Source organism: Protomyctophum bolini (assembly GCF_963924005.1).
Source record: "Protomyctophum bolini genome assembly, chromosome: 8".
In the NCBI taxonomy this organism is placed as follows: domain Eukaryota; kingdom Metazoa; phylum Chordata; class Actinopteri; order Myctophiformes; family Myctophidae; genus Protomyctophum; species Protomyctophum bolini.
In genome coordinates, this window is record NC_137869.1 from 26,092,622 (window position 1) to 26,114,978 (window position 22,357).

The 22,357-nt window shown below is 42.4% G+C and overlaps 2 protein-coding genes across 22 annotated transcripts in view; both read right to left on the bottom strand.

Annotated features, from left to right (window-relative positions):
* The window catches only part of prrc2c (proline-rich coiled-coil 2C), a 34,327-nt gene extending 27,506 nt beyond the window's left edge, over positions 1 to 6,821 (bottom strand). For all 21 annotated transcript variants that reach the window (XM_080769289.1, XM_080769290.1, XM_080769288.1 and 18 more), the window contains exons 1-4: positions 6,381 to 6,821; positions 1,951 to 2,123; positions 1,227 to 1,401; positions 847 to 959 (exon numbers count right to left, since the gene is read on the bottom strand). In XM_080769289.1, the coding sequence (XP_080625415.1) occupies positions 847 to 959; positions 1,227 to 1,401; positions 1,951 to 2,068 (406 nt within the window). In that variant the 5' untranslated portion in view covers positions 2,069 to 2,123; positions 6,381 to 6,821. The remainder of the gene's footprint in view (positions 1 to 846; positions 960 to 1,226; positions 1,402 to 1,950; positions 2,124 to 6,380) is intronic.
* Positions 6,822 to 9,532: 2,711 nt separating this feature from the next.
* The window catches only part of LOC308320183 (uncharacterized protein), a gene marked incomplete at its 5' end in the record, with an annotated part of 34,067 nt that continues 21,242 nt past the window's right edge, over positions 9,533 to 22,357 (bottom strand). Inside the window, 10 exons of the mRNA XM_080770501.1 lie at positions 9,533 to 10,838; positions 10,930 to 11,002; positions 11,105 to 11,312; positions 11,597 to 11,744; positions 11,888 to 12,084; positions 12,219 to 12,287; positions 12,718 to 12,791; positions 14,176 to 14,341; positions 14,979 to 15,167; positions 16,187 to 16,325. Of these exons, the coding sequence (XP_080626627.1) occupies positions 10,421 to 10,838; positions 10,930 to 11,002; positions 11,105 to 11,312; positions 11,597 to 11,744; positions 11,888 to 12,084; positions 12,219 to 12,287; positions 12,718 to 12,791; positions 14,176 to 14,341; positions 14,979 to 15,167; positions 16,187 to 16,325 (1,681 nt within the window). The 3' untranslated portion in view covers positions 9,533 to 10,420. The remainder of the gene's footprint in view (positions 10,839 to 10,929; positions 11,003 to 11,104; positions 11,313 to 11,596; positions 11,745 to 11,887; positions 12,085 to 12,218; positions 12,288 to 12,717; positions 12,792 to 14,175; positions 14,342 to 14,978; positions 15,168 to 16,186; positions 16,326 to 22,357) is intronic.

A 22,357-nucleotide genomic window follows, 5' to 3' on the forward strand; every position in this document is an offset into this window, starting at 1 on the left:
CTTGGTATCTTTATAACCAGCTTCGGCATACGTCTGTGCTCCTTCAGTATCGCATAAAAGTGACATCACTGTCACTTTTATGGGGACCGCCCCGGGTCCGAAACAATTGAGAAATGACAGCTACCGTGTGGGGGTCCCTCTACTCTACTGTCACTCCCAAAATCATGTAATGGCTGTAAAAAACTCAGTGCAGTGTGAAGCTCAACAGCACCACATGGCTGCTAAAAACTCAGCTTCCCATCATGCACCTGTGCAGTGTGAAGCTCAACAGTGCCACATGGCTGCTAAACACTCAGCTTCCCATCATGCACCTGTGCACAGTGTGAAGCTCAACAGCACCACTTTGTTACCCGTTGGTACTCTAAACAGACATACACACACGCATACAAAGGGACACATATTGCTGTTCAATGGAGTGGTTGCACCCATAGATATTAAAAAAATATTGGCTGCTGCAGTTCGTTGGAGCGATGTGTGTTGACGGGAGGGCGGAATAATTTACACTGGTATGCCGGAAGAGCGTACCTACTACGTAGTTTTTCATGTCAACATTCAAGTACAACTATCAGAAGATGTTACCCAGGTAATGAGTCATTCAAGCCTTGTGTGTCGCTTGTTTACAAAAAGTCTATTTATTTAGTTATTGTTGGGGCTTTGATGCAAATTGCAGGTGTAGAAGTTGTGTTGCTTAAAGGAATGCACAGTTGTGCTCTCCTCAACTGCTGTACAGCACACAAAAAAGGGGGAAACAAATCGACAAACCGAGTCGTTCACATCCCGAGATGAAACATGCATGTTATGTGAGCACGTTAAACGCCGGGGAGAATTAGTCAGGATCTTACTCACCTTCTGGCTGTGTCTGTGGCTTGCTGTTGGCCCAGGAGCGGCTACCCCCAATGGAAAGCTCCGGAGTTGGGGGGGCTGGTGCTTTGGTCGGGGGCGGGGGAGTCTCCTGCTGCCTGTGGTGCAAAAAACAACAATAGGGGTTGGACGTCAAAGAGGAGTCACAAAGGAGGAGTCACATTTCTTGGGGAAAGAGCTGTATCATATGTAGGTGTGTTTGTGTGTGCAAAAATATGAAACACTGCAACAAACATGACACTGCATACACACACGTTTTTTCTGCTGCCTCAGTTTAGGGGGTACCGTTAGCGGCGTATATGCGAGGGTGTTAGTGTTGGTTTTGTATGTGTGAGCGTGTACAGTACACGTGTCATTCATGTCACCTCTCCTCCCCTCCCTCAGGTCGAGATGCCCAGCCGCTGCCGTCCTTGGGGACGATGTTGACGTTTGGGTCGTTGCCCTTGTTCTCCGCCTTCAAGCTGGGCAGGCTGGCCGGAGGGGGCATGCGCCGGCTGCCAGCAACTTTGCCCAAACTCTGGAGCCCATGTCTGGCAGCCACTGCAATCAGGGACAAAAACAATATTAGAATGTAAAGAAAGTGTTACGTGAGATTACGTCATACTACTTGTGCAAGGTTTCAGCCCGATCCAACTGCCTTTGACTTCCACTATAAAATGAAAGAACAACACCTATGAAAATACAAAACTCGGTTTGCGAGATTGCACGCGCACACACAGACACATGATAACTACCCTTTTTATTGATTTCATGCCATTTTATAAAATTATCCAGCAAGGCACTATACAGTGAGGACTGTGGATAGTGACACGCATGTTTGCAGTGCGTACGAAATTGATTTTCTATATCATGATTCATGACCATGCCTTAAGTGAGTTGAGCAAGACAGGCAATGTCTGAGTCTGTGTGTAATGAAACGAAACCAGTGTCTACCCGCTATCAATGAATGCAAAGTCAAACACTGTGTGCCTCACAGTTCACTCGCTGGCAATGGTAGGGTATTTAATTCTGCTGATATTAATAGTAGTGCGTGTACAGTATGTATGCACGTGTCTGCATGCAGATAAGAGTGGCAGTGTGTGAACTCACCTGCAGTTTTCTGGGTTTCCAGAGATTTGCCCTTGTAGGTATTGAAGAGGCTAAGGGTTGCATACTTTGTCTTGCCATCCTTTGCCTTGGTGCTGCTCTGCCCTGACTTCTCTGTCATTTCGCTGGAAACTCATCGAGTCTGGTCCTCTGGTCTCACCCCCAGAACCAGCTTCCTAAGACACACAGGAGGTAAGGGGGGGATAAAGGGCAGACATGAGGAAGACTGGCATTCGTTCTAGACACCATTTTTTCACCCCCTTCTTATGCTCATGATTTGGCAGTTTTACGTCCGTATACTTTACTGAAAACCCTTGACGTGGATGTTGCTTACAAGACATCACTGTAAGAAAAATCACACCCATGTGAAGTGAGGGGCGCTCTTAGTTATCATCGTACATCATGACGTAACATGTTGATTTGCTCAGACACCTACGACGTAAATTCTCCATTCATTGTCAATAGGAATTTAACAAAAATACCGATTTGCCCAGAGTCCCAGACACATGCCGTACTGTAAATTCTCCATTCATTGTCAATGGCATATAATGTTTGTTAGGACAAATCAGCCAATTTGCTCGTCTTCATACGACGTAAATTTTCCATTAATTGTCAATGGCATTTACTATTTGCGTTAGGACAAAATCTACACTATAGCTGAATATAGGTCGGCTGGCGCCCCTCAAAAATACTGGAAGGCAAGGCATCATCAAAACCGGCATGACCCTCTTAAAATATGCACCCAAGAAACGATATCAGCTGCCAGCTGCTTTCCATTCAAAGTGCTGCTGAGACAAGGCCAACTTAAAGCCACTTGCTCTGCAAAGAACACACAGAGGGCTGAAAAGCCACACTGCATGGAGATAACACTGAGTCATACAGCGGCAGGGAAGCTGCTCTGCCTGTGTTATTGTGGTGAAGTGAAGGAATGAAACAAGTACGATGGAGAGGGAGAGAGATAGAAGTGAGTGATTCTTCCCACAACCGGAATGATACCTTCTCTCTGCTCAAAGGGGCATGTCCTGTTGCCATGCCTGCACTACCTACGACAACAGGCAGAGTAGCCAATAGAGAGAGGCTGGGAGGAGAAATAGAGAGCAATAACCAGCAGGGGATGTGAAGGAAGAGTAGTTTCAAGTTTGTGTGAGTGTGTGGAGTGGGCAAGAGGTAGAGCAGATCAGCAGAAGGGAAAAACATGAAGCAAGACAGAAAGTGAGCAAGAGTGTACACATGTACAAGGACAGAAATATTGCACTGGAACTTCTGTCTCTTTCCCACAGTCAGGGGTCATTTATAATTGATGGAGAATGGTCCTGGTTGCCGGGCAGAGACAGTGGAGCACCTGAAAGTCTCAGTCTTTGAACAACTTGCCCTGGCTGACAGCATTCAGAGAAGGGGACTTCTCCTCAGATGAAGTAGAAGCAGCCATGCAGCGCTGCCACTGCTAACAGCAGTGTTACCCCTCTGGACCACGCACTCTCAAACACGTTAAGAGAATAAACCATACTGACATTGCACTCTGGGAATGATTAACACACCAAAAAAATGCAGTTTTATGTATATATATATATATATAACATTGTAACACTTTGCAACTTACAAAAGGTCAGCTGGTTGGTGCCAAACGGTGTGAGTGTTGGGAGGTGTTATGGAAAGAACGAATAACGAGGTTCAGGTTGATAACGTGCAAGGCAGACAAGAGTGACACTGGTCCACCTACTTCCGTTAGGTGCCAGAGGAACCACAGCTGAATCCTGGATACTAGGGTCAGCCGAGGACAAGCCATGATTGCCACGGTTAACTCAACATCAAACATCTCAACTTCTCAGATGGTTTTATCAGTTCAACTGATAAAACTATGAGGAGACTGAGAAGACTAAATACAATGAGGAGAGACTGCAAAGGGCAAGGTTAGGAAAAAAGAAAACTAGAATCTTCAAACCAAATACCACTTCCATACCCTCAACTGGTTAAACTCAAGTTGACATTGTCTGATACTTACATTGACTTCTTCCCTGCAGTTACTACATTACAGTAAACGCTTTTTTGGTGTCCTCCTTTCATCGCATGTCCAGCGGCCACTGCCGGCCAGTATACCTCGAAAATGTATTTCTGCTAAGCAGGATCTGTCAAGTGAATAGTGAGTATGTGTTTTTTTTATTTTGTACAAGGAGTGGGAACAGATCAGCCACACACTGGCTCTGGCAGGCTAGCACTTCTTGGCAAATGATTTTGTTCATTTCAACCACAGTTTGGGAGTTCAATTTGCAATTTTAAATGGCTGGTACATTTTCAAGCCATTAGCCATGGCCAGTAGCCAGTTTGGCCACTGTGGCAAATTAATTAAAACATCAAGTTTCCTGCCCCTGGTCAGGATGCCACCCCTCTACAGGAAGGAACCACATATCATGTGTCACACACCATCACTGTGAGAGAGACTGGTCAGTGAGCGAGTAGCACTGTTGTCTGAATAGGCTCCCTATACTCTCTGCTACACCTCAGGTTCTTAAAAATGCCTTTTGATAATGAATTTTGAACGATATGGGAGAGTCCAGCCAAATTAATTTAATTATTTTAGACGTACTGTATTTTACTTATTTTATGCCTGACCAGGACCTGGGTAATCAGGTCTGTACTTGTATGGAATGACAATAAAACTCCTTGAACCTTGAAGACACACAATTCACAATTTCTAAGCTTTTAAATGACTGATAACGATGCAGTGAAAAAGAGACAGTCGAGAAGTCCAATATCTCCAGTTTATATTCCTAAACGCAACCTCAGTAAAACTATGCCTAAACCCAACCATTTCCCTAAACGTAACAGAACCTCAGTAACACTATGCCTAAAAGCGTATCCTCATTCAAACAAATACTAGAATACAAGAACCGCTCAGGCAAGTGTTCTGGGCCGAGCCTTCCGGTTATCGGTAGAAAGTAGTAAAAGTACCATGTACTCTGCCATTCCTAGTCCCTACACTCACTCCTCTTAACCGTTTAGTCTGTTAGTCACATACAGATGAAGGATGCTGTGGGCCGGGGTGTGGTGAAGGATAAGGACTGTCAGCCAACCTCAAACTATTGTGGCTCTGCCATACCGGACCATCAATACCCCTGACCGGGAGAGGCCCTTGGGGAAGGGACTGTAATATTATCTCACTGCCCGCCCAGATAGACAAACAAGACATAAAAGGCACTGATAATTTAACCTCATTCCTTCATGAAAAAAACATGCTGGCCTCTGGTATGATTCATGAATGCCAGAAAAAACAATGTACATAAATCTAAAGAAAAATAAGCTCACAGAATGATTAATCGAACAAATGGAAAGCCTGTCAGCTGCTTGATTTACATACTTAACCAAAGTTTAAATCCACTAAGACTTTTTGTCACAAGGAAATGTCTAGCAAGATTTTTGGCCCCATGTTTCGATATTTAATTAGGCATATTTCCATCTCCAGCCGGCAGTACATATATGATCTGATTAAATACAGTGGCTGACTTAAATCAATAAGTCACTTCCATCAAATCCCTTGTGCATTACAAAACATTTAACACATCTAGTTAGGACTAAAATGCAACTCCATCAAAAATCAGGAAACAGCATTGTGAATCCAGTGCACTCAATCATTCTCAAAGTCTGCCGATTGAGATGTCATAATGATTCAATGACATCGCCATTGAATCATTTCAAGACATTCACTCCCTGAGGCCAGACTCGACTGGAGCTGTACATTGAACAAAAAATGTGCCCCCCAGTGCAGGGAAATCTTGAATGCTTCCTGTACCATCATCTTGACGGATTGACAAATCATAGTGCTCATCAATCCTGATAAATATGCCAACATCTAAATGTGGAAATCCAACACAATTGGTCAGAGAAAGATACTTTAGGTCTGTCAGCTCATATGACTAGCCCAAATTGTACTTTTCGTTCATGTTTCTATCAAATAAATCGGTGGCATTGAAGATGATTCAGGCCATTTGCTGCTTCATGAACTAGATTACTGGGTGGTGGGCAGGGTGGTTCTGGACGGTACACACAGACACACACACACACACACTCACACACACACACAGGGGCCTCTCCTCTCCACCGGGAACTCACCCGGCCCCAAATAATGCCTTCACCGCAGCGACTTTATCTGCAAACCGCCAACACACACGTCTCAATCTGCCGGCAACCCCAGACTCTGATTCCAGATGTGCAACGTGGTGCCGTGCTGCTGTGCTGAGCGGCAGGCAGAGGCAGGCCGGGCGCCGTGCATCGCTTTTTAACATACTTTCGGTTTGGTCCCGGTCGCCATCACATCCACACACTCATTCACAGCGCAGCGGGCTAACCAGCTAGCGCGGATTGCGAACATCATGGACATTTACACCCAAAATCATGCCACGGGACGCATTACAACATCTCTGGCCGTGCCAACCCACCTGCAGCCAGCCGCCAGTCGGTTCTTCTTTGTCCTCTTGTGTCCCGTTTGCCCTGACTAGAAGTCTTAATTTGGCCTGGTTTTGTCGTGAACGGAGTGTGTATGTGACTGTGTGTGTGTCTAGCCGGCGGATTACAAAAGCTGTGGGCTAGCCTGCTAGCCTGGCTCGGCTAACGATGGTTAGCTCGTTTAGCTCGCTGGCCACCAGCAAGCTGCTCTGGTCTACACTCCGTCCTCCTCGTCCTGTTTTTATTCTTGCACGTCCCTTCAGACTGTCAGCCCGTCCTCTCTCTTTGTTCGGACGTTAACGGGGAATGGCTACGGGTTCGTCCCGTGGTTCCTCTGTCTTCCCTCACCCCGTTCTATCTCGTGTGAGACGGTTTGGTTTCTCTGTGGTTGAGTTGAGTGAGGCCCCGCTGCTCGCGCCGCGGCCTGTCTCACAATCAAAGATGGCAGAACGAGGTTGCCAGATTTATCGACTGTTATCACCTTTTCTGTGACGCCAAATCCCGGTCGGTTTTTTATTTTATTTTACGGCTCATTCTTTTACATCATCTTTATGTTGGTGTTTTTAGTATTTAAAACATGTTTATGTCTGAAAAATGGTGACAATCCCTGTAAAAAGTCAAAGCCCCCCCCCCCGAACTGTTGATTGATTGAATACGATTGATTGAATACGTTATTAACAGTTTGCATAGAATAAACAGTACAGTTCAATACAAGGTCTGCAAATTAGAGGGTTTAAACACAATAAAGCCTACCTATGGCTTGTTTCCATTGAGGTCCTTGACTTCCAGAGCTATGTCGAATTCATTGAAACATCATTCAAATATAGACAGTAGACCTACTTGGGAGATGATGCTATATAAATAAAGCTTTATTATTATTAATATGCAAAAATATCACATACATATGTGATTTCTACTTAATGGAAACAATTAAGCCATATTGCTTCCGTGGGTATAAAATCTTATTAGCAGACCTTGTATTACTTTCCTGTGCTTATCTTTGCAAAAGCTATGGGCAATTCTGGAAATTCTGAGCACACTATCTGGACATGAGGTCACCCAGTTCAGTTTGGGAGATGATGACGTGATGTGTATTTAATGTAATATAACAAAGTGAAATATATAGATCATGCCATGGGGCTCGATCACTCTCACCACAAAAGCAGAACAAAATAACGGTCACGCTAGTAGGCCTAAGCGTAGTAGTAGTAGTACATGTTTTAATCACAAACATTTGTAAAACAGGCGCACTTACGTACTTGAAAGACCTTATACCCAGTTTTGCAAAACCTGGCAACTCCAATGCCGACAAGTTATGCGTGGACGATTCCTTTTCCGGGGTCCTTGGGTGACGGGTCCTGCTTTCTGTGCGGCGGTTCATTTGAAATGAAAACACTTCCACGCTCAACCTCGGTTACCTTTACCACAAAAGGAATAGGCCTCTACACAGGACTATTAAATCATCATCCTTCGACTGTCGTCGAGATCCTAGATGACACCGTTGCCACGTCTTTCCATTGGATCCTGTCAGCTATTGTTGCTCCCAGTTCTTGGAATGTCCTGTGTCCCACTATCCCTGGAGATTGTGTCAGGATGTGTATGAGGCCTGGTTCCTCTGGACGATTGGGGCATTTGGGGGAGCGAACTGCCATAGCAGGATTATTAGGACAGAATATGAAATGACCTTCATGGAAAAAATCCTACCTTTAATATTATAATGTAAAAGTAAATAGAAGCAGAACAAATTTCCTAAAGTAGCCTATTAAATTAAAAAGCACACCTGCAGTACTGTGAAGTGAGCAGTGCCTTTGATGAGTTGATCTGCTGCAACTAAACATTTTCATCTCAAGGACCCCCAAAATGATACTCATTAGCCCACGGACCCACATTTGAAAATATACGCCAAGGACGGTTCCCCCATAAGAGAAGAGTTTTACAGCTCTAGCAGTGATTCTCAACCAGTATAATTTCAAGGACCCCCAGTTTGACATGTATTAGTCTACAGACCTCCATTCAATGGCATTTCTATCTCTGGGTCTTTCTGGGACCCACAATTTATATTGTAAAATCAATGTTAATTCAACTCTGAGAGTACTATAGCTCTGGTCCAGAGCTCTAATGCGTGCAACGCATATGGACCAGAGCTATTAAGAGTACTACGAGTAAGACGCGGGAAGCGAACGCAGCTCGTACATATTTGGGTTTTGGACGTATAGCTGCTTTGGGGACTCCTTATATTGGTGCCCCTTTTGTGCCCATATATGGAGCTGAGTGGACCTGGCCCCTTTTGTGCCCATATATGGAGCTGAGTGGACCTGGCCCCTTTTGTGCCCATATATGGAGCTGAGTGATTGCTGATGCAACACACTCCATATTTGGATAGCGGGACAGACACACGGACAGACAGACACACAGACATGATCTGCTAGGTCTCATAGTAAGTGCTCACTGCATTCGCAACATAGTTTAGCGCTGTGAGATACAGCTCTCTTATGTGGAAACACTGGTGGTATGGGTGCCTTTTATAGTTTATTTTATGAGAGTTTTTTCAGATTTTTATGAACTCCTGTATTTATTGTTTTTAAATTGTACGTCTTCTTTTGGCTACGGCTGTCAATAAAGTTGACAGCCGTAGAACCAAATGGCCCCATTAGGGTCCATTTGGTTCCAAACTATCATTTAGCTGGGGACCCCCTGGAACTCCCTCAAGGACCCCTGGGGATCCCGGACCCCACTTTGGGATCCACCGGCCTACATGACACCATAGTAATTTATTTTGCCATTGACTTTTTTTTACCACCATACACACCGCTCAAAAATAGGCCTATAGTATGACTGATTTAGGCTACTGAAGCATCAGTGCAGTGAGCAGCATTACTGTTGTATGAATCCCTTTGTTGAATACAGGAAATCTGGGCACCATTTAGGGAAGACTCAAAAGACAAAGGTGTTGGAAATATAGTGAGGGAAATATATTCCCCTCTGAAATGTAAGGGAGTGCATGGAGTATAAGGTAGGCTAAGCGTGCAATGGAAATAGCCTATTGTACGAGAAAAATAACTTTTACACGAATACTAGAGTACATTTGTTACTTCAATGTGTATACAAATCCAAACATGACATTAAATATAGTAGGTAAGTACAATATTATTTGCCTCTGAGATGTACGTAGTGGATATGCAACTATCACATGCATGCTATTTCAGGATAAACACAGATGAGGACATTTCATTTTAAACCACAAATGTTTTTTCCAGTGTATCAAATAAGAAATCCCCTACGGTATGTTTTATTTTGTTAAAAATCTCTGCTAGAACCTGCAATACAAGGACTGAAAACATCCAGGATTAGCAGATGCTCAGAGCAATTTACAAAGTGGAAGATCAGAGTAAATGGCATTAACCCTAGTTGCTGGATACCTTTGGAACGAGACATCCAGAATTATCTTTTCATGTGACTATGACCTGTAATCGTGACATTATCTGCTCTGCGATTTCTTTGTGAATTAATCGTTTTTAGTCTTAGTCAATATATGTCAGATTAGATCAAAAGAATTCACAACAATGTTGCAGAAAAGTCTACTAGATAATTTCATTTTGCCTTCCATATGACACTAAAATATTAAATTGTGGTGAACCTAAATAATTTATTGTATAACATTTGGAGTCTGTACTCAGCAACAATTATGCAGTTTGACAAAACTATACAAAAGACATTTAAGGACTTTCCCTTTACAACATTTCATTTAGGCTAGAAAGTTCACTGTAGCCAAATGCTAAACAGTGAAGAGAAATGTACAATTTGTATGCATAATGCATGCATAGCATTGCTCAGACTGCAGTTGGCAGTAGATGGCGACATTTCCTTATGTATTAGACTTTTTAGAGCACATGCAGGCAGATGCAGTACAATGTTAAAGAGAACATTAGTCTGTTAATTATTAAACAAGTTAGGGCTTTTGTTATACTATGGGTTCTATATGGTACTATATCACCTGGGTTCATCCGAGTCAAGCAGGTTAATTAATTGCAGGTTACTGTCCAGGCAGATAGACCTTTATCCTGTCCAGCAGAGCAGCTGGCTCCTGTAGGAAAGTTGGGAGGCTGTTTCTGTTGTAATATGCAGCCAGCCCAAGGGAAATGGCTGACAGAACCAAAAGAAGCATCACAGAGCGCTTCGGCTCATGGAATTGATCAGTTGGTCTCGTCTTCAGGGGTTGAGCAACCCTCTCCCACTGAGTAAGGATGGCCTGACGGGCCCCAGCCCACTTTCCTGGCCCTCTTAGTCGGTACTGGTATGGGGTGCAAGGACCCACCAACATACTCAGGCCCAGCCTGGGATCCATCAGTAGTGACCCAAGAACATTGGGTCGGACCCCTAAGAGTTCTGCTAACCCATCCATGTAGGAGATGTAGTCAACCTGGATGGTGTGCCTGTTACTAGTGACGTACCTGAAATAAAGTTCAGAGGTAAACCTGGATTAGACAGGACCATTTGACATCTTTTCCATCCTAAGAAACTCAGTAAATCCGCTCCATCTACCTTTTAGCCATGGCCTCCTGCGTGCATTTCACATCCTTAAGCATGGCAGCCACTGAAGGAAGCTTATTGCAGCCTGTGTGGTGAAGTCAGAATTTACAGAATGAACTTCCCCATTACTCCTGAAGCATTTTTGAAGCATAGTAGCGTGATATAAAAAAGGTACATCCTGCATCACCTTTAAAGACACGTGTGGCCAATCTGGCTTGCATCTCAGAGATGGGCATGATGGCTCCCAGCGGCTGTACCAGGCCAATAACAGCCAATGTGGGGCGATCCAACTCAGGGGGGAATACGTATTTGTACAGAGATGCCTTGTTTCCAGACACTGGGAGCACATGTGATTCCAGGAATGGAAAAGAGAAGCTGTAACCTGTGGCAAATACCTGCAAGACAGAAGGTACAGTAGAGTACATCGATGAACAGCAGTCACACAGGAGGCAATCTGAGAACCCATTGTCAAAAAATAAAGGAAAACAGTGCCCTCTTTTCCTTTGAAGAACAACAGTCTGTCTCGACAGACTACACGGGAGGTAGTAGAGTGGCTGTCAGGGAATTGGAAGGTTCCGGTTCAACCAACCACTCGTCAAAGTGAAAAAACAGGTTGGGGACACACACACACACACACACACACACACACACATACTTTGATGTTATTAGTTACACGTACCACCAAGTCAATGTCTTCCGCCACACTCCCATCCTCAAATTCCACAGTGGATCCCTGAATTTGGCGGATGTTGGGTTTCACCTGAACAGTTCCAGATAGAATGCGGTTGGGCAGCTCATCATTCACCGTGGGATGCTGACTGAACACCCTGATATTTGTGTTAATAGATGAATAAATAAAGATACTGAAGTCTGATCACACATACTCTGAAAAACATGACTACATACTATATACTAAAGCACTTTGTTTTCATAAGCTTTGTTGTAGCTGTAATACATAACATATGCATACCTGTGTTTTGGCTTCAGGTTGTACAGACTGTGGCAGAATCTTTGGTTGAGTCTGTTCTCTACTATGCTGCAGAAAAAGCCAAAGGGGAGGAAATACTTCAAAACTTCTATCATCCTGTTGAACTGCAAATCTAAGGGATACCCGTCATCTCCCACTCGGTTTAAAATCCAGGCACCCCGTCGAGTGCTCAGGTAAGTCTGGGAAAAAAAGATGAGAAGAGGGATCAACCAAAATCACAAAAAATACCTGATTGAATTGAATTGAATCAGGCTAAAATTACATTATTGTGTGCATGCCTGTGGAATCAAAGCATCGATTCTTTTTTACAAACCTGCTTGGTAACTCTGCTTAGCTCAACGGCAATGTCTCCTCCAGAATTTCCAATTCCAATCACCACAACCTTTGGTGACAGGTAACACAAAGTACAATTTACAATTAACGACTTATCGTAAGGAAGGTAAACATGAGATAATACATCAAATGCATAGATCGTAATCTAGCATCATAACCAAAAACGTATCATCAGTTTAAATAGTAAATAAATAGTCTATAGTATAATATAGTAAATAAGTCTAAATATAAAAATCTAAAAAATCTATATGTTCAAACTATACAAACTATAGGATGCCAGGTCAACAGGTCAACATCTGTCTAAATAACATAATAATAATAAATGTATGTAAGCCTGCAAGGTCATCAAGGCTAGGGCAATTGCTACGGGCCAAGGTGGAGTCTGAAGAGGAGAGTCTGCAGATTACGGCAGAAAGTATGACATTAAGAAATAGAGCACACAAAACAACAGAAATCTAGGGGGGGAACAAAAACAAAACCTTTTTATTCCTCCATTCCTCTGCAGTCTTGTAGTCCCGGCTGTGAAAGTACTTTCCTTTGAATGTGTCAATTCCTGAAAGATAAAAGCACAGTTGATATTTTAGTATTAGTGTTAGTAGTACATTGGTACACTAGCACTGCCCCTCTCCTTTTAAGCTTAATTTATACACAACAAAAATAGAAGATCTACAAGCCTGCAACATGTCATACTTAACCCATTTTGGGCGGGAACCCCTTTTGGTGTTTTAAGCATTATGTTATACTTTAGCTATTGAAAGATCTACAAGCTCATAGCCAATTGGTATAAAATATCCAGTCAGATATATTGTATAATATCGTTTTGCATATTTGTGACAAGCCTAAACATTCTCCCCTTCCTCCCCACACAGGAACAGTTTTGACGTGGGTTTAATAATTTAGGAAATATTCAAATTCTCCCATTACGCACATGATCGGTATCAACCGATCGTGAGAAAAACAATCGGTGATAGCTAAAACCTGATCGAAGCACCTCTAAATGCAACACACTGTAAACACTAGTGTTGCGTGCCATAAAAATGACCAATTTACAAGCTTACGTTCATGTGGTGAACTATAGGCCACAGTTGTAATAGAAAATCTAAGATAAGGTGAGGCCAATGGCACACCTACTAGTTTGAGCAGATTAAATTGTTTGTATTTAGGTTGTTAACTTGTGACCCACCCCACCCATTCCCTTTACTGTTAATATTAATTTCACATGGATCCAAATGTGATCCAATGGTGTCTTTCAGTTTTGTAAACTGCCGAGTATGAAATATACAACAGTGTTGATGAGAATCTTACAAACAACAGTTTGTATGACAAATGGAAAGATACAAACTTTGGACTTAAAAGGATCCCTGGCTAATAAGACAAATATGCCTTAAAACATTATACTTGCCCTCTATAACTACATTTTAAATTTTAAAACACCTTAAATATTTTAATTCTTTCATAAATAGAGAATCTTTCACTCAATCGGAACTGCTCCTGTCGCAAGTTGATGTCATATGTCATATGTGTGGTCCAGCTCTATGGAATGGATGGAATGCTAATAGAAAGTATTTAAAATATTGCTTTGATGTTCAAAGCAATATTCCTTTTAACAAAACACTGTCTTAGTCTCCATTTTGAATGGTTTATATCAGTGTTTCCCAAACAAACATTTTCATGGTTTGCGAGTAAATATGCCCTTTTTACGTAAAAATAAATAAATAATCTAACATTTTTTCAGAAGAATTACATAAAGAAATAAAAAGATGTACAAGTTGCATCGCGGTGTATTGTGAGCTTGTAAATTGGCCATTTCATCTTAAAAGTTTTGGCTTAAGGTTATTAATTCATAATGTTTTTTTTCTAAGTTTGTGTCCCGGGGAGACACCAAAATGATCTTTTGGGTCTCATGGGTACTGGTTCATATTGTCAGGGAGTGATACCAGGGAAGTCTTGGAGAGGCATGTTGGGGTGACAGTGGTGTCCAATGCAGACCATCACAGCATCATAGATGTGCTTCTCCTTCTTTCCATCATGGGTCTCTGTCTCCACATCCCACTGGCCTGAACAAGAGAAATCATGTCTCTGCTTCACCTGCACGACCTTGGTCTGACAACAGAGAGGCAGAATAAAGAACACTCAGACTTTGCTAGTTATACAACAGTGATTCTCAACCGTATACATTTCAAGGCTTGATATGCATAGTGGGACGTAGAATCCCATTTGAATAGCATTTTATATCTCTGCGAGTCCCATAAAAATGCTATCAAAATAGGGTCCATTGACATTGAAGGGAAAGCTTACGATTATGTAAACGAGCAAATCAGCCAACCAATCATAGGCAACAGGCATTCTGATTGGCCAGTATGAGATGATGATGTATGATGATAAGAGCTGATAATTTCCGCTAAATATGACGTAAATTAAACATCAAAACATTAAACGCGATTGACATTGAAGGGAAAACTTACGTCATGTAAACGAGCAAATCGGCTAACCAATCACATGTTGGTGGGAGCGCTTGGCCAATAAGGGACCGCCTTATGTAGCAATGTCACATGTCCGCTAACATGAATTGATGTAGGATGACTCATTTCACACGGGTGTGATTTTTGATTGTTCATATAATATTGTGCCATTGGAACCTACAGTTCCAATGGCACCTATACAGTATTTCAAGGGCATAAAATAGCTCTGGTCAAACTTGTTACTGCAGGGTGTTCCATGTGTGCTGCTGGCTGCTCACATTGAAGCGTATGTACTTGGTGAGCTGGAAGTGAGCCGCGTACATCCGGAAGTAGTCCATGATGAGGGAGTTGTGCATGTAGTTGGGGTAGTGTGCAGGGATCGGATAGTCACTGAAACACATCATCTCCTTGGAGGTGTTGATGATGACAGAGGGGTAGATGCTGGCCCTGTCCGCCTCTGGGTTCTCCTACAGTTAGGATATGAAGAGAGATCACTGCAACATAGATCAGTCAGTGGTTCTGAAAGTGCTTCTCTTTATCTTTAACTCTTTGGAGCCGGCCCGTGCACCTACATCCTTCTAGTTTGATACCCACCCCCCAAAAAATCAATGAAATGAGGGTCTGTGCCTCTGTGGCCAAGTTGACGGATAGATTCTGATTGGTCAATCACTGAATTCAGTTTTAATAATAATAATCGATAATAATAATAATAATCAGTTTTAATAATGACCGCTGAACTCAATAACAGACCACTGTTTAATCAAAGGCTCAGAGCACCTGCTCATATCAATCTGCGTATTGTATGGTGTATCTAGCAGGGCAACAAGAAACGTAAGATAATGGGGGGCCTACCCATTAGTCCTTAAGTACCGTTGATAATGATAATAATGATACATTATGTAAGTGGGTCAAGGTTCAAGAGACATTTTTACAATGCCATTGACCAGAACAGTGTTTCTCAAAGTGGAGTCCGGGGACCCCCATGGGTCCTTGAAGGGGTTCCAGGGGGTCCCCAGCAAAAGTAGTTAATACAGCATCACAATCATTTGAATCACTTTATCCATATTCTATACATTGTACATCTGCTATTTTTGATGTTTTTTCACACACACACACACACACACACACACACACACACACACACACACACACACACACACACACACACTTCTGTTAAGGACTTTGGGACCTGCTCTTAAAAGGTGCTATAGAGGGTATGGCGCATGCTTAAAGTGAATGGCACATCGAGTGGCAAAGCAACATGCATAGTGACTTTAACATTGTTTAACGTTGTTTAATGCAACCAGATTGGACTTTTCTGTTTGGATGCATGGGTTGTCAAGGCCAGAAAGTATTGTTTTGCCTTGAAGTAGGCATTCCTGCATAACTTCCGGGTTTGATGATGATGTCACGTGCACTGCATACCCTCTATACAAATAAAGCTTTATTATTATTACTACTACTAATGTTGTTGTGAGTGACTCACCTTAAACCTCCACAGACCACCAATGTCGTCACTGCTCTCGAAGCAGACAGGTTCCAGTCCCTCATCCAGACAGGTCTTGATGCAGGTCAGACCCGAGCTGCCGCCGCCGATGATTGCTACACGGCGGGACATGGTGCACCTTCGGGGGATCAGTTCAGCCAAGGTCGTACATTTAGAGCAGTGATGGAAGAGGTAAGTAAAAGTTCAAAATGTTACTTGAAAGAAATCTGCTTAATGATGATGTCACTGGTGGACAGGTTTCTGAACTGCCCACAGCCCTCCTATGAGACACAGACTGAGTAGAAAAAATCGTGCCATTTTATCATGATTATTAGTGAGGACCTATTATATGAAGATAGGTTGAAAAGTGGTGAAGTGGTCCTTTACTTAACAGTTTCCGTGGAAACTGTTGGATATAAGAGGCAACCTTCTTATTTAATTTTGTTTACATGTTAGAATCAAAGGTTTTAAGGTAATAAGTTGCTACTCCGCCCCCCGTCCCGTCACCCCTGTCCAACACAAGTGATACTTCTGTCCCTCAAATGAACACTTTGGATCTAGTCACCCTAGTTTCCACCACTGCATTGGAGAGACTTTCACAAGTCAAACTCTTCTGGTTTTGGACATATGCGTCCATTTGACCCTTAATTGTTTGTATTTGCAAAACAAATTACCTCTTCTCTGCAGAAGTCCATTGTAGAGTAGTAAGCACTATTAGCAGGGTGTGGACGGTTAACTATGTGGATGTTTACGAGAAAGCGCTACCAAAGTTCTAAGCAGACTCACGCCGCGCGGACAACAACAACAGACACAGGAATTGCAAATAGCACATGGTGTCGCCCTATGTTTGGTTGTTTTCTTATAGAATAGAATAGAGTAGCCTACACAACTACAGTAGTCCGCTCGTCGCAAATAAATGTAACCTACGCAAAAATATCTGGCTCGTGTAGCCTAATGAAGAACAGATACTACTTGATCTTAACCAAATGCACATTTGACAGTGCTACACTAGGTGACACTGAAATCGGACGACATATCATAGTCGTAAATAATGAGTTACTGTACCTACAGTAGGCCTACCTGTTTCAATCCGAAGAAAACAACAGTGATGAGTGTGATGGTGGGCGGGCGGAATATTAAAGGGAAAAAACTTGGGAGGCTGAACTTTATTGGCTCAGACGCTCAGTTTCTCGCCAGTTAAGTTACAGCTAGTTAGGGACAAATGTACAACACATCCGAGCAAACGCTGCAATTTAGGGTCAATGTCCAAAACTCTACAAGTCTGGGGACGCGAGGTTAACGCACAATATAGACGATGTCCTGCTTAACAGCGACATCTTGGGGCCGTACAAACAAATAACAGGAGTTAACCTAAAGTGCTTTCCAAATTAAATGAAAAAAATCACACCTGTGTGAACTGAGTGCCGGTGCAACTATACATGTGTTGTTTACAGTTCTTTACTGTGCTGTGCTGTGCTCTGTACTGTATTGTAGTGTACTGTGCTCTGTACTGTACTTTGATTATTGAACATCCAGACCCCCCAGCAACGTGCCCATACCAGAGCTCATAATGTAGTGTAGCCTACTCTGTGCCACTTCACTCTACTGGCCACTTTAGGTGTTGCAGCTGTCAAAGTGTTTTTGGATTGGGGACTCACATTTTGACGGCAGTAAAGCCTGTCTTAATTTCACCCCCCCCCCCCCCCCCTCCGTATTGAAGTATTGGACAGTATAGGCCTATTAAGATGTTGATGATTTATTGTATTCATCTTTAGGGCCCCAAATCACACCTTAGAAAGCACGAGTGTCTATTTCAAGTGTTTTTTGACTGTATGTTGATGGCAGTAACTGCCTGTCATAATTTTACCCCCCTATATCTAATTATTGGACAGTATAAAGATTTTGATATTAATTTTGAATTAATGTTTACGACCCCTAGTGACTAGTGTCTAGTGTCTACTTCAAACACAGTGTGTTTTTAGATGGGAGTGTAATTATGACAGGAGCACCTGTCAGAATCACACCTCATATCTAGCTATTGGAAAGAGTTAAAAGATTGAAATTCACTGTGTTTCCACCTTTAACTCCCCAAATAATACCCTAGAAAGCCAAAGTGCAGTAACATAAAAAAGGCTGATAATGGGTTTAAAAGTGTTTCAACTGGTCAGCCAAATGAGATATCGGCAATTACGTTATATTACACAAATTGTAAATATGTCCTTGAATAGTTTATCCCGCCAAATCACAAAGGCTAAATTGACCTTTGTGATATACAAAAAGGTGGTGTGCCCGAAAACATAGAACCAGTGTGGTTCTCAATCATTTTCATGTCATAGGACCACAATGGAAACAAGTCCCCAGGACTGTTTTGGGTTATCCTTTTATCCTTAATGCCTGACTGTACCACGTGCCGTTTACATTTCTGACTAATAATTAAGTATCAATCAATCAATCCCAAGTAGTTAACGCAAGTGGTTCACAAGGTGATGGTGATGGAGTACTACTATATAGTAGAGGGGAATCAGTGAGAAGGCCTCTGTAGCCACCATAGTAAGGCCAGTTACACTGATCAATCTATGACCTCCAAATGTAAATGACCCAACCCTCATACAAGCTTTGTGTAAATAGAAAAAAATAGAGCAGATCTACAAGCCAATGGCCTGGGCCATGCCTCAATGGTCCAGTCGGTACATGAGTATTGTCTTATTTAATGAAGCAACGTTTCGGTCCCTCCAGAACTTCCTCAGGCATGTCGATGCCTGAGGAAGGTCCGGTAGCCGGTAGCCATGCAGACAGCTTTAGTTATGGCACTTTCTGACCTTGAGTCTCCCCCTGATAAATGGCCATTATAATTAAACACAAAAATGCTAAATTAAAGACTAAAAAAGTAATCAAAATGAACAAAATATATTGACTACTGTGAATGAATACACAACCGAGGAAGAGCTCAGTGGCACATGTACTGGAGCATTGCGAGGTGAGCTTGTAGATCTGCTATTTTCACAATATTTATCTGTGGAACCGAGTCAAACAAAAATGAATGCCTCAACTTACAATTCCAAATGCTTGTCCGGGGTCTCAGGTTCAAATATGATGATTTTGGGGGGTCACACTCACAGCCTGAAAAGGTTGAGAACCACTGATGTATCAAACGTGTTGACATTGATGAGATATTATGGCCTGATACAGACCTGAGAGACAAGATGATCAGAACAGTAAATGTAATGTTACCAATACCAGTGTTTGATTCAATACTTTATTAACAGTTTGAAAAAGGTACATTTATACAATCATGCTAAAATAGGACCACAATGTTTCCATTGTGGTCCTATATATGTATTAAATTCATCAGGTTACATAGGAAAAACCAGGTAACCGCTAAACATGTTGTGTTTGCCGGTGTCGTCATAGAGCTTGAACCCACTGGGTAAACGCATGTCAACATTGTCCCCCTTGTCCAGCTCTACCATGACTCCATTGGTTATGTATTCATACCATGAATGACTATTGTATCCGAAGTTATATGGTCCAACGGATCCAGAATCTGTCAAACCAGCGGAGAAGGCCACCTTTGGTTGCTCTGTCAACACAAGAGCATAATATCAAATAGTCTTTTAATATTATAAAACCGTAGCCTATATTATACTTTTAAGCCAATACCTCATTAAAGTATCAAAAGTTATAGTATATGTGCAGAATGTTTCAAATCTGTTCTCTTGCAGATGGACACTGATTCAAAATTCATTTGTATTACTTGTTTCAGATATTTTTCATTTCTATGCACGTCTCAGGAATATATCACAGTATTAGTGTTCTGCTTTTTAAAACATGCATTCTGTCTCTTCAGTTCGGCCACTTCCACCTGCAGATCGGTCACAAAGTTTTTGAGCTCCTTCAACTCGGTGAAGAATGATGTCGGGTGTGGAGGAATCGGTTCAACCTGGTTCAACCTGGTTCAACCTGGTTCAACCTGGCCCTCTCTCCCTGGACCCCAGCCTCAGACAGACAGAACAGTAGAACAACCTGGTTCAACCTGGCCCTCTCTCCCTGGACCCCAGCCTCAGACAGACAGAACAGTAGAACAACCTGGTTCAACCTGGCCCTCTCTCCCTGGACCCCAGCCTCAGACAGACAGAACAGTAGAACAAACAAAGCCAGAGGACCCTTCATTCTCAAAGTAGTGTCTGAGTCACTACGGATAACATGCAGCCTTTTATTCTCATTACTCACGCACTATCTGGATACGGCTCGTTGATCCAGTGGAAACTAGAAGCTAAATACAGTAAAGTCATCTGAAGAGCTCCAGCATGTGGTGTACACGATAAGAGCTGGCAAGGTTGCATGTCTTTCTTGGCTCTGAAAAGAATGGGTGCGAATATATTTAATGTAATCAATTAATGTTATGTTCAGATGTTCAGGAAAATAGAGGCAGGATAAATGGAGCTTGTCTCTGAGTAAGAGAGTAGTGTCATATAACCATAACCGTCAATACAAACGTTCTTTTACACAATTTGTTTGATTGTTTACACTCCAAAATGCTCAGGTGACTGAAAATTATATAGTAAGTATTGGGCAGTGAATTTATTCTTAGCATTGGATACACTTTTTTGTATAGACAAGACAAATGTGTGATGGCCGTTAATAAAGGCTATGTATTTTGGCCCGGACAACTAGGCTCAATGTAGCCTGACAGTGCATTGCCTGTTCAAGTCCCGATCCCGATGACATTTTCTGTACATCGATACCAAAGCATTTAAAGCCACCTTTAAATCATTGCACAGCCTTTGGTTCCGCCAAAACAACATTGTACCCCTCTTGGAAGAGAGCCCAGAAAGTTGTTTACCTTTCCTGCTTTTTAGCAGCAGCAATCAGATAGTATAGTATATTATAGTAGGTCATCATACCCCTCAGGCTACCAGCGTATAAAAAGGAAAATAAATCCTCTCCTCGTGAACATGCACTGAATTACCATTTTAGTGCATAAGCTACACTGAAAAGAGAACAGGCAATTCAGAGTTTTATAACATTAAATTTGCCCCTATTGTAGAGAGGATAAATGTGACAAAATGGAAAAACATTAATATGCTTGACAACTGCCATTAGTGTGTGTCATGATGTTGGACATTGTTGGTTGATGCAATTTTGTAACAACTATAGGCCTATAGCATGTTATGTTCCACAAAAGTATAAGAATTATCCTTAAGTAAATGTTTAGACTCAGGGGGGTCCCTGCTAGGGATATTTCTATGTATAGGGGAGACGATGAGTTTCATCCTGGCATTTGCCAAGACACCAAGGCAGAACTGCCAGTCAAAGTGCCAGTCAAAGTGAAGACGCATCCTCGCCGGCCGGACATGCATGCTTGCAGACACACACCCAAGTGATGTGACTTGAGGTTTCTGTCTTGTCTACCTGTCCCTTTCATCACTGCTGAGTGCTGACTATTGACTAATATAAAACAAGCCAAAAACTATATACTTTTACTGTATACAGTATATGATTGATTGAATAGCCTACTTTTAAATTAAGTCAAAAATCACACTTGTGTGACGTGAGGGGCACCTCACATCGTACTCTAAACAAACATTAAAAGTCCATAGACTTGGCTGCCACATGACATGGGATAGTGCCCCTCAAGAATGAAAACAGTATGTGTTACAGTCAGAAAGGATTATACAAAAATGTCCTTGGGAGTAAAATCTTATTCTTTATGAATGTATCCATTTATTACTCAGCGTGTGAACAAATGTAACATTTAAGTTATATTAACGCTGAAGGCCCCTCCAGGGCCAAAGGATGACACCAATGACCTGCACTCGACCGACCTTGAAGCGTATGTGCTGCAGCAGGTTGAAGGCCTCTGCGTAGCGACGCAGGTAGAGCATCACGTCAGAGTGGTGCATGTTGTTGGGGAGGTGAGCCGGAGAGGGGAAGTCACTGAAGGACGACATCTCTTTGGAACTGTTGATTACCACAGCGTGGTAGATGTTGGCCCTGCCAGGCTCCGGCTGCTCCTGCAGACAGAATCACTTTATTTATGCTTAGTTATTATTCATTATCGAGTGTCTGTCCGTTTATCCGGGTCATGCCGGTGATGTTTTGACGGAGGATTTGTTGATGTGAATTCTCCCATTCTGAGAGTCTCATCTTTTTTTTGTTATATTAAATAAA